Source organism: Xiphophorus couchianus, chromosome 3, assembly GCF_001444195.1.
Source record: "Xiphophorus couchianus chromosome 3, X_couchianus-1.0, whole genome shotgun sequence".
Taxonomy (NCBI): Eukaryota; Metazoa; Chordata; class Actinopteri; order Cyprinodontiformes; family Poeciliidae; genus Xiphophorus; species Xiphophorus couchianus.
The window spans coordinates 22,206,010-22,222,384 of NC_040230.1; the positions used below are offsets into that span (position 1 = coordinate 22,206,010).

The 16,375-nt window shown below is 36.7% G+C and overlaps 1 protein-coding gene across 3 annotated transcripts in view; it reads left to right on the plus strand.

Annotated features, from left to right (window-relative positions):
• Window positions 1-215: 215 nt before the first annotated feature.
• adcy2a (adenylate cyclase 2a) overlaps window positions 216-16,375 on the plus strand; it is a 33,591-nt gene continuing 17,431 nt past the window's right edge. For 2 of the 3 annotated variants that reach the window (XR_003594909.1, XM_028012635.1), the window contains exons 1-6: window positions 216-810; window positions 4,069-4,266; window positions 9,489-9,650; window positions 14,778-14,927; window positions 15,676-15,824; window positions 16,219-16,330. Coding sequence is in view for 2 of the 3 variants with exons in the window: in XM_028012635.1 (XP_027868436.1) it covers window positions 268-810; window positions 4,069-4,266; window positions 9,489-9,650; window positions 14,778-14,927; window positions 15,676-15,824; window positions 16,219-16,330 (1,314 nt within the window). In the remaining variant the exon portion in view is untranslated. The remainder of the gene's footprint in view (window positions 811-4,068; window positions 4,267-9,488; window positions 9,651-14,777; window positions 14,928-15,675; window positions 15,825-16,218; window positions 16,331-16,375) is intronic. The other variant, XM_028012636.1, reaches the window with a different exon arrangement.

Here is a 16,375-nt window from a genome sequence, read left to right on the forward strand (position 1 = left end):
ACAAAAATAATGCTACATGATGTGCTGTTCGGAAGTTTTATTGTTTGGATGCTTTGTTTTCTTTTATCATTTTCACTGGCTGACTTCTCTATAATAATGCATCTTATTTTTCCCCTCCCTTCTCTCTTAGTCTTCTCTCCCTCCCCTCCCACTTTTCTCTTTCCCTCTCTCTCTCTCTTTCTCCCTCTCTCTCTATCTAAAGAGCACTCTGGCTGCGCTTCACTTCATTTTCCACCCCAACATGTTGGAAAGGGGAGAAGGAGGAGGATGCTGCGCTTTACCCTCGGTGCATTCTTGCCACCTTTCCGGCCAGCACACACTGCCTCTGACTCAGACTCACCCTCATCTTTCACTTGTCTCCGACTAAAGGACTTGAGAGAGGAGGTGGAGAGAGAAACGAACAACAAACTGGAGCTCAGGAGTTCTCACTACAGGTTCCCAGACCGAGAAAACGGCATGAGACAAGAACGGAACAGAAACTGCTCCTCCTCTGTGGTGGAAACTACTAACACCTCAGCAGTGACCACCTCCTCTTCTTCAGGTTTCCCTGCCTCTTTTTCAACTCTCTCGGCTCCGAGATCTATGTGGCAAGAGGCGATGAAGAGGAAACAGTATTTAATTGACCGTGCAGGGGTGTCTGGTGGAGTGGATAAAGGAGGAGGCAGTGAGGAGAGGAGGAACAGGTCCCCGGACTGGTTATATGAATCCTACTACTGTATGAGCCAGCAGCATCCTCTCATTGTGTTTTTACTTCTCATAGTGATGGGAGCCTGCCTGGCTCTGCTGACTGTGTTTTTTGCTTCAGGGCTGGTAAGCTGCTCACTCACAAAACACACACATTGATATACACATGCACATATATTATGCAAGTGAAACACTTATAAATGAGCAACAATCTGGGGCCACACGCAGGTTTTGCAGCTTATGTGGCATTTTTCTTTTTAATTTGATGTTAAATGATATTGGATTCATCTTTGTCGTAGTTCTGCTGCCCTGACACTAAATTTCTCTTGGAAAAAGAGATTTTGATCTCGTAAGACATTTTAGCAGGATCAACAAAGGATGTGATGGTACAAACAATAATAACAGGTCTTTAAATGTCCCGAAAAACACAAACGGTACAATTCAAAGTTGACTGGAATCAGACAGCCAACCTGGAACCTACAAATGTGCACATACTGGTACAGTACCTGTGCCCATCCGCAATCAGACTCTCACAGCATGTTCTCTTCATCGCAGCACTAATGTGAAGTGAAAGGAGAGGATAAGGGGCTTAGTTATTGTATAAGCCTATGGTTGACTCAACTACAAAGTGATCCGTTTTGCTCTGTCCCCTTATTCCTCCCTCAGTCAAAAGCCTTTAAAATTCAGTGCAGTGGCAGCCAAGCTATCTGCATCATGTGTCAGATTACAGTAGAAAAATGATTAAAATTTTCCTTTGAATTGATTAAATTTTCTTTCCTGTGAACTTTTATTTTTGTGGATTTCAGTACTTGCTTTTTAAAAACACCCTTTTTGATTGATTTTACTGTTAGGAAAGGATTTGTCTGAAACGTATTGTTAAACACCGAGGTAAACAAAGAGGCGACAGACACTTGTATTGTATAGTGCTAAATCCACTAAAGCATGACAATTTGATGGGAACTATTGAATATTCTGGCTAAACATGCAAAAATCAATCAATTTAACAGGAGTCTTTATTCATTATTATTATTATTATTATTATTATTATTATTACTATTATTGTTGTTGTTGTTATTATTAATCTACCTCTGAATTGTTTGATTTGGGGAAAAAAATAAATAAATATATATATATATATATATATATATATATATATATATATATATATATATATATATATATATATATATATATATATATATGGGCTGCACAGTGGCGCAGTTGGTGGCACTGTTGCCTTGCAGCAAGAAGGTCCTGGGTTCGATTCCCGGCCGGGGTCTTTCTGCATGGAGTTTGCATGTTCTCCCTGTGCATGCGTGGGTTCTCTCCGGGTACTCCGGCTTCCTCCCACAGTCCAAAAACATGACTGTTAGGTTAATTGGTCTATCTAAATTCTCCCTAGGTGTGAGTGTGTGTGTGTGCATGGTTGTTTGTTCTGTATGTCTTTGTGTTGCCCTGCGACAGACTGGCGGCCTGTCCAGGGTGTACCCCGCCTCCCGCCTGGAACGTAGCTGGAGATAGGCACCAGCAACCCTCCCGACCCCATTAGGGACAAAGGGTGAACAGAAAATGGATGGATGGATGGATGGATATATATATATATATATATATATATATATATATATTATTGATTACATCTCAAAATACCTGTACCTCTAACCCAATATGAGCTGAAAGATTGTATTCCACTTCTGGCAACATAAAATGTTGTTCAGATCAAGCCAGTCTTTTGCCATTTTTAACTTTATAACTCAATGGTACACAGTGACAAGAAATAACTTGCACATTAAAACTGTTAGTCCGTTCTGAAAAGATTAACACTGTTTAAATTGATTTGCTCACTGTTAATAGTTGAGTGGCTAAATAGGACTGCTTATTCTTTTGACCTGAGGCACAACCTTAATAGAGTCAATCATTTGTGCGTGTTTTTACATTAAAGCTGACGTTGTTTTTGATAACAGCTGTAGGTTTGTTATATGGTGAGAAACTGCTATTCTAGTTAACATGTTGATCTTCTCTTAAAAGCAGGATTCTTGCAGAAACAAATAGAATTTATTAACTCAGGTTAAATTATGTGTTTCTGCATAACCATGCAAAAAGCATGGCTGCTCTGGTGTATTATTTTCCCCTTATCCTCTTTTATTTTTGAATCCCATGCCATCTCTCACCTCCTTATTTCTTTTTGTGGCATTCATTTTTATCCCTTCATCCCTCCATCGTTCTGTGTGGCTGACCTAAATCCTTTGCTGTTTAAAGGCTCGCTTTGGGCAAGACAAACTCTGTGTGGCTCTTTTTTAACCACAGCCGTCCTCTCATGTCCCAGCGTTTTGACTGTACATGAGAAAAGGAAATAGAATGGCTTGGAGAGGAGACTGGGTCAGAAAAATGTGAGCAGGAGGATTGTTGATTGTTGTTTTCAGGATAATGGTCAGACTGGACATTTCTAATGTAAAAATGAACAATTGAATCTGTATCAGTGAGTCAAGTAAATTAAAATAGTCTTAAATGTCTTGATAACCTTCAGGAGAAAAAATAAAAACTGACAAAACAACAATTGAAGCTCTTCAAAATTTAAGTCAGACTTTGAAAATTGCATTTCTAAAATAAATGCCCACATATGTTGAAGTGATAAAGCCAAAAAGACTTGACACTCCAGTGCTTTGACCTTATCATGACCCCTTTTCCATTCCCCATGACAGGAATGGTGAAGGACTGATGAAATATAGCAGAAACATTGCACAAGCATCCCATCTCACTGTGCCGTTCCTGCAGGTTTAACTGGATGGAATTCCTAAAATTTTTATCACATTTTACATATCCAAGTGTGTTGCAGGCAGGCTGTAGCAGTAAATTATGAATGTAGCCTGAACATGCAAGATATTACCCCAGCATGGCTTTCCCTCTTTTTATTTCACTGGATTGTTTCTTTCGAATGACTCTTTTCAAAAAAATCTTTTATACATTTAGCTAAGTATAGTTTTACCTTTTTTAAAATACAGCTACATACATTACCTATGCTAAAATTGTGTGATGAGCAACTGTTTTAAGGAACAAAGCAAACAATATGTACCATTTGTCTTTGCATTATGTTAGAAATTTTCCTGAATCCTTATATGAATTTATTTTGAATGCCATATTTTATATTCCCATCCCCATTTTCTTTTCAGATTCCCAATAATATATGTCTACTTTTAGAAATGTGAACATTTTATTTCTGGCTATAACCTGCAGTACCTACACTTGTTCCAAATGTACTTTTTGTAGCGCTCGTTCACAAATGGATTTCTTCAGTTATTCAATAATTATATATACTTCTTCTAAGTCTTATGTTCAAACATTTTATGATCCCGTTTCTGATTTTCATCTTCACACTTTCCTTTTCAGAGCATCGCAGACCATGTGGCCTTTGTAATCACCGTGCCCACAGCACTGGCTATATTCCTGACGGTGTTTGTGCTCGTCTGCATTGAGTCTGTCTTCAAGAAGCTTTTGCGAGTTTTTTCCTTGGTCATCTGGGCTTGCTTGGTTGCAATGGGCTACCTTTTCATGTTTTCTGGTGGAATCGTATGTCCATGGGATCAGGTAAGAAATGGTTGTTTATGAATAGTTTTGTTAACGTGACTATTAATAAAGAGTGGACCACTTGCAAAAGTGGTAGGTTGAAGAAGGAATTATTGCCCTAAAGAGAAGCTAAATTGTTGATATTTGTTGTGTTAGCAAAGCATTTTGTGATAAAACCAGAAATGGACAGACGCTCCTTAGGAAACCCATGACAAGGGCACAAGAGAAAATTAATTTTGGATCTTTATCTTTCTTTATTTGGCTACATCACCCAATGTTTTCATCGCCTTAGCAGTTGATTTAGCATCACAGACATATTCAGTATACTTGTAAGTGAATTCTTGGCTCATTGACAGGAGGCTGCTGAGGGAGTGGTGTTATCTTGGGGCAGGGTTGGGTTTATGTGAGCTAGCATTTGGGCTGTGTTTTATTTCAAATTAAATGTTTTCAATAGTTCATTTTAAGCATTATTCCCGGGGCTGGAGTCAGCCCCAAACCACAAACCATTCAACGTATCGCTGCTGCTGTAGAAATTGGAAGTCCAAGCTAAAATCATGTCCAGGTAAGGGGCAGAAGGGTCCTCATGATGTTTGACCATCCTGTCACTGCTTTGGCATCATATGTAATATGGCATTCTGGTGGAGGGAGAGCTCAACCAGTAACTCTTCTGGCAAATATAGATAAATGTTTGCATTGCAGGCTGTGTGTAGAGATTCCTACATTCTTCCAAAAGTTGATAATTTTCCTCCTGCTGTAGCTAAATACCTTTGCTCCTGCTGCTGCAGCAGCTGCACTCTCTGCTCTGGCACTGGGGCTTTCTTGTCCTCTGCTGTTACTGGCCTGCTGAAGCTGGCATGCTTGAGTCTGTGGCAGATGTGCCTTGCCATCTGCCCATTGGTCTTTTGTTAACCGGCTGTATTCTATCTAGCTATCGTTGGCCAATTAGGTAGCCATGTCTTGGTAATTCATGGGTGATTTACTCAGCGCATAGAAACACAAAGAACTTATAAACGTATTTCAAATTAAAAGTACACAGATTAAAACAGTTAAATCCAAATGAACACATGTAATAAAATACACACTTCAACCCTTTGATAAGTTCATTTTTCAAGTGACTAGGGGATGTGGCACAATGGCCTCTTGGTATTATGAAATTCCACAAGGTCTGTTTAAATGGAAATTAAGTTTATTAGTATGTATATGTCTTCAGTGTGCATCATTTATTTTGTAGAAGGAATTTTACACAAAACATACAAAATCAACAGTGTGACACACGGATATGTCTATGTGTGCAGAGTAAATGCTCGTTTTTACCAACGAAATGTTGCAGAGCCTCTTTATTTCCTCTTAATATAGTAATTTAGTTGCAATTTCCATGAGTTTTGTACAGTATAGACAGTGTATGTACTGTACCTAAGTGCAATGTGCACTATACTTTCCATTAAATTTGGAGGCTATTAGGAATTAAATATGGCAATATACCAGATTCATCAGACCCTCCAACCACACGCATTCAGAGCTCAATGAAGAAAACCACAGTACATTAGGTCTTCATCATGTGAAAGCTGTTCTCGTTTAGCAGTACTTAGCAAGACAGATGTCTGATGTGGACTCATTGATCACAAAGACTAAAGATGCTCTGATTCACACACCTCTCCATTCATTACTTTCTTGTGCTCACCTCAGATGTTAAGCCATTATGCTACTTCTGCTCTCCTCTGCAGCTTCTTTAAGTGTTAATTACCATTTTTCAATGGACAGAATGTTTTTGTAGGGACTGCAGTCTTTTTTTTCTCTTTTACTCAGTTGTTGAAACTGGATAGGTTAAGGGAAATGACTCATTAGCCTTTTCATGCCACTCCATCTCAGTACGCAGTATTCATTATTGTAATTATCCACAGATGAGACCAGAAGACCTTATTCATGTATCGTTGAAAATAATGTGCGTCACATCTGTTCAGCCTGTAATGAAAAAGATTTAAATAATACATACATGCTCTTTGCCAATAGCTGAAGCTGGGCTTCAGGCCTCCCTTTAAGGTGTACTAGTCAGTATAATAAAACAAATCATTTGTCATGTATCTATGTAGAAGTGAAAGGACTGGGCCATCTTTAAGGTCTTATTTTAGGGCCCTTTCATCTCTGCACTTTTCCTTTTTTTATTTTGATTTCTATCTTTATTAAAAAAATCAAACAGATTTTCACTGCCACATCTGCTGAGCTGAGACTCCATTGAGGAGTGAAGAACTGTTTGAATTGGGGGGAAACATTGTATTTCTAACCCCTAAAGCTAACAGGTTGTGAAAGCATTAACCAAAAGAAACTTTTTACTCATAGTAAAGCACACTGAAGAACAACAGATACTACAGGAGTGGATAACCAGATATGTCCTTAGTGGTGTTCTGCTCATGCTTCCCCTCCAAACGTTACTTTGTGTAGGCCATTTTCCATCTTGGAACCTGAAATCAATTGGTTACTTCTTCTCGCTCTACAAAGCTCTTCTATCCCCTAATGGTTAGGAGAAGAGCTTATCTGTGTGGTCCAGCCTCTACCCCTCTCTGAGACATGTCTAGATCCTGCCTCATCACTTCCTTTTTCTCCTCTGTCTCTCTTTGATACATGTGCCAGATACACACATACACACACTTGGTATACAGCCAGTCTCATTAAGATTTAACAGACAGAGGTTTTGGTCTTGGAAAGTCCCTGTCAGATTTGAGCAGCAAAGAAGTGGGTAGGCAGCAGAAGGAAACAAACCAGTGATGGGAAAGACAGCCGAGGAGGTAAGAGGGCTTGGGGACGAATCAAACAAGAGCAACTGAGACGGCGTGTAAATATGAGATTTAATGTAAAAGATGGAGACTAATTTTGTTTCTATGCCTAATTTATTTTGGAGATTACCATGCAAAGACTGATGGCGGAAATTACAAACCAGCCAATCTGGCAGATTGTTTTTCATCCACTCAATTTATTCCCACATCTTCAGGGTAAATCAGTAGATCTGTCTTTTTACCCCGGCTATGTGAGAGTGGTTGAAGATGAAATGAGCATCTGTCTACTTTGGTATTAAATAGCAGGCAGGGAGTCAGCACCTGATCTCACAGGCTTCCACACTTACAGGTTAGATTTATAATCTCACTTGTAAACTAATCACAGACTAAAAGCCTGATGTAAGACACTCTGTCTCCATAATTAGTTTTATTGACTGTCTTCAGTGTCATTAGGAAGGAAATAATTCACGGGGTAAGCTCAATGTTGACTGTACTATGATAGACCACAAGATTTCTTATTCACATAATTATCCCAGGAGAAGGTCACTATGTGCTTTGAGTCTTCTAACCACCCTGCAGTCAGTCAGCCATTATGTCTGTGTAACTGAATATTTTGCCTCATAACCTCTCAATTATTCTTGGTGCACTTTTCATGATGGAGTTAGCAGCATTGGTTTTAACATTATTTCAGCAAAAGGCTTTTTGGACTCAAAACAAATTATGTTCCTGAGTGAGACGATAGTTTGCAACAATTAGCAGCTCCCTTCTCTTGTGAGGTTTAAATTATTACACCTTTACTTGACTTAATATCTGTTTAATGAACTTCATGTGGAAATAAGAGCTAAGCGAATTGGTTGTGTCAAAATTTGTGCACCAACATTTGTTATGTAGTGTGGATGGAATTTTTCTTTTTTTTACTCTCCTCATAGAAAACCATAGAAATTGGACATTTTATCCTTAATATAAACTTAACATTCAACATTTGAAACATTAAATTGTTCATATAATCCTCTCTATTCCAAAAATGCACAACAATCTTAAGTGGTGGTTTAAAAACAATGTTTTTCTTATGGAGAATGTAATTGCACCCCATCTCATCCATCAATTTACAACATATTCAAATGAACCTTTTTTCTAATGCATCTGTAAAAACAGTTAATGGTAAAATATGAGCTAATGTCTTCTGCTGCCTTCAGTATTTGCGCAATAATTGTAGTTTTGAATAATATTGTTTGCAAAGCTTAATCAGTTTTAGAATACCATGTGAAGGATAACAATACTACAAATTTTGTAGAGCATAACTGAGAAATAAAGCTGCCATATTGTTTATTTTCCAGGCTCCGTAAACTTGAATTGTGTTTTTATTTGTGTATTTTACACATATACCTACTGACCAGTATGAAAATGTGTTTTCCTAACTATTTGTGTTGTGTTAAAGTGACCTTATTTTGTCTTTAGTTACCTTTATATGTTCCAGTCAGTTCCTCCAAGTGCAATACTACTGCATTACATGAGTATTGCATTACTTGCCTGTATAAACATCGTCTATGTTTGACCAGAGTCATCGTGCATTTACTGTTAGTCATCTGGCTAACATGAAAGCAGTTCACATTTGTTGGGGTGATCTTAAAATTGCTCTCCCTATTTTTGTAATTGTGTGATTGATTATTGTGCAGAAAGATGCGCTAGTAGAACAGTTTTGTGCAGTTATTTAACAAAAAGAAAGTTGACTTTCAAAGAGGGAAATCCATTACGGCTCCTCTCATTATAGTACTAGTTTTTGTCTGTCCACCTTAGAAGTTGGCAGTATCACCTATTAAAAAAATAAATAAATAAAAAAAACAACAATGTATAATACTTTGGATAATCAACAGCAGCAGAATATGACGGCATGCACTTTCTGAGAATATATTACGCCCTTCAAAGCTGTAAGCATACTTAAATATGTATTTTGGTTAATTATGCAATCATCCTCATTTCCAGTTTTTGCTGTTTCAAATTTAAGAGACCATATTTACCTTTATTTTTATATTTAAGAGACCTTTAGGTGCTTTCTCAGCCTCTCTCCTCAGTGCTCTTATTCTTTGCTGAACTCTCTGCATGTCACTGAGCCCCACTTTGCATTGCTGCTTCCCCACTGGCCTGGCAAATAAGCCATGAAAGGTTAAGAGACAAGCTGCAGCCTGTGAGAACACTGGCTTCTTTCTTGTCATGCAGCACAACAACTTTAACCCTGCAGTAGAAAGTGTTACATTACAGGTGCAGAATGCCTCTTTTCAATATATTTATATATTCATATTCCTGAATTATTATTGTACTACTTTTTTTTTTTTAGTAATGCCTACTTTTTAAGATGTTGTCCACATTTTCTATTTTCTACTTTAACAGTCTCTCATTTTCCCCTTTTCTATTTTATTTCCACTGCTTTGAGGTGATATAAGTAAGTCTCTTTTTCTTTTTTTTTCTCTGTAGGTATCCTTCTTCCTGTTCATTGTGTTTGTGGTTTACACCATGCTACCGTTCTCCATGCGGGAAGCCATCATCGCCAGCGTCCTGACCTCTGCCTCTCACACCATTGTGCTGAGCGTCTGCTTGTCCACAACAGCTGATCACATGGAGGCAGTAGTTTGGCAGGTGAGCTGCTCACCACCAGGTATTGATTAACAGAACATAGAAGTTTCCATTTAAGGAGCTGATATAACTTATTTATTAGTAGAAGTAGCAACCAAATGTATATATTTTTGGATTAATGTATGAAACAGCTGAATTCGAACAAACATGACAACACGGGTTGAAATAAATAATCATTGCCTGCCAGTGTAAACGCCTCCCCCTGCAACTATGCAGCTTAACGTGGCGATTAGGATAATAATTTAGCAAAATGTAATAATATTTTGGCACGATGCTAAAAACTGTTCTTGGTCTACTTTGTGAATTGCTAAAGATCTGTACTTGATATACGATCTGAGAAAATAAAGTGGTATTCTGCATACCTGGTCAAATATGTTGAGGTATAAAATGGTGGGATATTTATTTGGTACTTTTGTATACCACTAGATATTTTCTGCAGAAATACAGAAACCTTTCCACCTCTAACTGGGCATAATACAAACCATAACCTAACTCATTACAATTGTGCATAGATTAAAATACGTGAGTTTTTGTCTCTTGATCCAGGTCGCAAAATTTATATTTCTATTTTACAATTTGTAACTCTAGCTTATATTTTAACAAGGGTATGTGACCTTTAAGCTAAATTTAGCATGGCAAGTAACAGAAAAAAAATCTACTTTTTTAGCTCAATTTAAAGGTCGTCTTCTTCCACACAGTTTGGCTTCTTGTGTGTTCGATATTCAGGAAGCTTATAGGTGTGCTGGAGGTTAGTGGAAAATGATCAGACATGGAAAGGATTTGTCAAGGCAGCGCGTACCACATTTCAAGTCATTTAAGCTTACCATGCAGAACAAAGACGTTATAATTTTCTGTGAATTACAACATTTCTATGAAACACAGAAACTGCAAGAAGTAGGTGTGCGGATAAATCAAGGATTTGAGTGAAATAAATAGTGTAAATTTTGTTTTTGTTGTTGATTGTATTGGTGTCGTTTTAGTAACGAATGTATTTATATGTTCATAAACTGGTTACCCATAAATATCAATGAACATCGTATGCTAAATAATCCAAACTGCACGTTTGTAAAGCCAATGTTTTGTCATTTATCTTGAGGTTTAGAATTTATATAATTTCTTTAGCTATTTGGCAACGGGTCCTAAAACAAGCAAAATATTTTTCTATACTTCATTTAATATTTAACTTAATTGTTTGGTAGTTGTATTCTACTTTCAGTTAAGTACAAATTTTAAAGTCTGTGCTGTCCTGATTTTGTTCAAACTTGGTAAAATGTCTTCCTGCATTCTTTTTATTATTCAATAAGTAAAAAAAAAACTGTCTATATTTCCTAATGACAAACTAATCATATTGCCAAAAACAAGAAAGAATATCAACTTTAGCATAAAGCCCTGAAGTAGAGATGGCAAAGTTATTTTGTTTTCTAGAAAGTTTAATTGTGGACAAATCCAGATTTTTTTAATTGTACTTTTTTTTTTGCTGCTGCTTTGTGGATAGTTTGGAGGTGCTGATAATTTAACTGTCTGATGTGTTGAGTTGTTTTTTTTGTGAGTCTCTGGGATAAAACAATAAAATACATTTTATAAAATTTAAAAATTGATACACTAGAAGGTTTTAATTGAATGTCCACACTTTAAATGTTGTATTAGTCTGCAAATACATTTCCAAAGACCTATTAGGTAAAAAAAAAAAAAAAAACAAAAAAACAATCATGCTGACATTTCCTCTTTGTCAGGTTCATTAAACTTTACACTCACTTTTCTAATTGGAGACTTGATGAACCAGGGGATTTAATACAGAGGTGAATGTCTCTTAGTTAAGTCCTTGTGCCTGAAACTTAAATGTACAAACTAATTCATATATAATGTAAAGCACTGCTTATTAATTTAGTATGTCTTTAATTGCGTTCATATGATACATGCGATTTTAAAAATATAGATTTGATCTAAAATATGATCATAAAGAAAATAATCACTTCAGTAGTCATTCTATGATTGTGCTGCTTGTGGCTAGATGTCTTCATACATTCTGCACATGAGCGCTAAATGCAATGTTTTCTACAAATTGAGTGTTGTTTATTCACAACAGACAACTTAAGAGAGAATCAATTTTGAGTAAAATGTTTTACATTTGTTTACCAGAAGCCTGGTTAACATTTAGTTGTAGAGCTGAAGGTCTCTCGGGTCTTTGTGGATTTTATTTTATCCGGCTGCTTATGGACATGACTTTCAGATAATCATTTAATACATGTTTTTAGATATAATGCATGTTTTTAGATAGACTACATGTTTTTAGATAGACTACACAGTTATGCTTGTTTTCTGCTCTTGTTCACTTTCCTCATTTTTAAGGGTTTACTGTATGATATGCTCTTACATGCCAGGCATGGCGATTATTTGTAATTGATGACAAAACAGGAAAAGCTCATAGAACAACTTTGGAAAACCTTATGAAAGACTAGAGTTTTGATCATTTTGACTGCTGAATTGAATTATGACCCAGACTAATTTAAAACATCACCATTCAGTTTTGTTCTTTAGAAGAGATGGCTGAGACAAATATAGACACAGAGTGTGGTGTATATGATAACATAACAAAATCAGGATTTTACTCAAACTTATTAAGACAAAGTGGTGTAAAATACTTCCTAATATTTCTAGTATGGTTGCTGCTGAAGTTCATTAAATTTTTCTTTTAGCGTCATAACCTCTGTTGTTGGACAAAAAAATGTTTCATTTGCATATTGTGTTAATCACTGAGTGGCAAAACTATCAATAATTCATTACAACGTTTACTGTTTAAACTGTATCTGACAGACACTTTAGTGGTAAAGGCTATTAAATATTTTATGTTTTACTTGCAATGATTTCCATATAAAAATATTGCTTTAATGAGTGTATGTCAGATCAGGTCTTTAAAGTGAATGCAGAACACAGTGATCTGTGAGCGACGTAATGCACTAACTCCCTCATGTGTTTTGCATGAATGTGTTAAGTAATTTTATTTCAAATCTGAGAATTTTAAAATCTTTCTGTGCGTTTTGTTGTATGTTAATCCCATTTCAGAGTGGTGTGTGCAAAGTTATGATTGTAGAAGCCTGGGTTGCATGCCCAGCTGGAGCTGGTTCTCCTCTCATATGCTGTGCTTCAGAAGCAAGTTGCCTAAAATATGGAAGCATAATTTGATGAAATGTGTTTGAAGTTTGTTATAATAGTAAACTATAGAGTGAGAGGGGAAACATTCTGGAACAAACATTGTCGAAGTATGGATATAAATGTTGTTTATCCGCAGACTTGTCTTTTTTCAGAGCATTTCAAAAGGACTGTAATTATTTGTAGTATCTGTTAACAAGCAGTACATACTATACATATTTAAATGTCATCCATATTTGCATATTGGAAAATGTATGACTTTCTTTACAGTTCGTTCAAATATTGCTATACAGAGACAGAAAGGTACAACATAATTTAAGCCAGAGATGTTCTGGACCTACAGATTTTTCCTAAGGCTAACCTTTTGATGCGGTTATTGTACTGCTGAAAGATTAACTCTATCTAGCAGTGGATGGATGGATTGATTGATCCCTAAATGTTGAGGTTTTAGGGAATAAATTAATTAAGTACAGTAAGAATCCTGTCTGTGTATTATGGGCAGCTGCTTTTCGTGATCCAGCCCGATTCTCTACTGACCAGGAGCCATTAAGGTTGAAAAACTATTACACTGATCCCTTTTTCCTAATGTAAACCAACAGAAGATATGAGGATATGATAGTCTGCCACTGTTAATGGCCCATTTTTCCTCACAGTAAATTTAAGTACTCTTACATTTACCATATAACCCAGGATGTACAATGTTAAATGGCCAATCTTGTCAAAATTGAGATTTCACCAGCTTCCTACGGCACTTTACCAGTGCTAACAATGATACATCTATTGCACAACTTGCATTACAATGATATAAAACATAATAGTATGACTAAACCTCCATCATTATTCATAATAATATACTGAAATTTTATATTTAAACTCTTTGCAAGATGCACATCTGCTGTGATCTTGTGGCAACTGAACATGTTTCAATTATTGGTGTTACATACTGTAATTAATTTTTTTCTGATTAAAGATCAAGTAATCTGATTTCACATGTTTGGATTTTATTTCTTAAATTGTTCATTCTTTATTCCACATATTAAGACACCTCACATTCTGCCAGCAGGCCTTCAAAGAGATGCATCCTAATCACTTTCTCTAACGACAGTAACTATCTTCAGGAATTGAGAAGTTGCACTTCGTCCCTCTAAAGCAGAGTTTAGCTTCTGTAAAATAAAATGCCTTCATTTGCTGTTTTTATTTGTTCGTTTTCTTTTTTGTTTTTGTTCATGATTAACAGCTTGTCAGTGACCATTGGGTAATTTATCATGTGACCAAAGGACATTAATGTGATTGACATTAATGTGACCACATTCTCTTCAGCCTTGTTGTTTTGCTTTTATTTGTTTGATTCTAATACAAGGTATAATAAAATATCAAATCCTTCCATCCAAATTCTCTTCTGGAAGAGATTAATACAGGTGTTTTTAAGTTGGTTTTATTAGAGCATTATTTAATATCAACCGAGATGAAAATATGATTTATTTGCAATCTATTGTGTGCAATGTATGCAATTGTGCTACTTCGTGTAACTGGAGTACAAGAAATAGTACACCTATTTGATAATGAGGTGTAGTTTTCTTTTTCCTTTTTTATTTATTTTTTCTTGTTTTTCCCCAGCAGAGAACTCTAACTCTGAAGCTGTCAGACTGTGGATTGTTAATCTCCACATCTAGGTTTTGTTGGTTTTGCCTGATCTCCAGCACTGCCTCCAGCTTATTTGTGTCCAGCAATTATAATTCTGGACATGCCCAGGCCCAATTTCTTTTCTTCATCCCCTCGCCCTAGAAGAGCATCTGAGTTATTTGACTCTGTTTTTAGTCTTAACTTTGTGGTCATGGTAAGCCTTGTCTGTCCTTAACAAATCCAAAACTTTCAGTTTTCCAAAGTTGTGTAACGTAAGACTTTTGAGACTTTTTGAATTGAGCATAGTTTTGTGAAATTGATATTTAGCTTTGTCTTTCTGCCTGTATGTCTCCACAGATTTTAGCCAATGTTATTATTTTTGTTTGTGGGAACATGGCTGGGGCGTACCACAAGCATCTGATGGAGTTGGCACTGAAGCAGACCTACCAAGACACCTGCAACTGCATCAAGTCCCCTATTAAGCTGGAGTTTGAAAAGAGACAACAGGTAATTAATACTCCTTGATTAGCAAAGAATCAGCATGCCAAAGTTCTGCAGAGGCCTGTTGTTAACCCACCATTTAGCTGTGCTGCACCAGGAAAAGTACTAAAATATGCGGGACACCAGCCCTCGAGGACTGACTTTGGGCACGACTGCCATAGCTGAAGCGTTTTGCAGTGGCCCTGGAGTGCTGGCCGCAGCTTTGTTTATGACAGATGGTAGTATTTGTGTAGAGGCAGTTTTTTTTTTTTTTTGTCTTTTAAGCGCTTGCTGCACTCATAATATATTCCGTTTGCAGGAGGCTTTTAACCAAAGTGCATTGCAGTATCGTAAGTGCATACATTTTGTCTGAAAATTCCAGGCGGCACTGTGTGAATTCCTCATAACCCCGAAACTCTGTGCAACGTTTGCCAGCAGGCACTACTCGTACAACCACCAGAGCCTTATGAATAGTGCAGAGGAAAGATTAGTATCAGTCAGGGTTGTATTAGCTTTCAGATCCATTGATGCGTTTTAGCTTTGCTTTAAAAACCTTCTATGTCCAGAAGAGTCTTTGAAAGGAGCCAGCGAAAAGCTGGGGTTTTCTGAAGTTCTTGTTAGTTAAGTCAAAACAGAGGGCAGTAAAGACATTTGTAATGCTGAAGTAGATGTTTGGCATGCCAATCCTTGTAATAGCATGTTTTCATTGGGTTTTGTTTTGACTTTATAATAATACTCGTGCATTCTGTGTATTTCTTTGTGTTACTCTCTTCAGGAACGTCTTCTTTTGTCTCTACTGCCAGCTCACATTGCTCGTGTAATGAAAGCTGAGATCATTCAGAGGCTGAAGGGACCAAACTTTGGCCAGACTGAGAACACAAACAACTTTCACAACCTCTACGTCCAGAGGCACACTAACGTCAGGCATGTAGATGTTCTTACTATTTGTATGGCGCTGTCAGAAAAAGTGTTTTTTTTGTTTGTTTTTTTTGACAGTATTTTTCAAATGATCAAGCAAGTTTTATCATACAAAGATAATGTGACTAAATACAGGTTTTTCTTTCAATAAATGAAATATTTAACAGCTGTGTTTTTTTGTATTTACTTAGATTATTTTTGCCTATTATTGGCATTAGCTTGATCAGAAACATGTAATTGTCTCAATAAGGAAAAAAACAGAAGAAATCTGTAGAAGACTAAATAGTTGTTGTGACAGTGTTTGGCCAAATGGGGATCTGAATTAGCTCATGGGAAAAACACTGTTGCCTCCTGGGAAACAGAAATTAATTAAAATGAATTATTTCTTTTTCCGTTTTAGCATCCTTTATGCAGATATTGTTGGATTCACACGCCTGGCCACTGACTGCTCACCAGGAGAACTGGTGCACATGCTGAATGAGCTGTTTGGCAAATTTGATCAAATTGCAAAGGTAAAAAGCCCTTCTTAAATCCTGGTCAATATTTGTATTCGTCTT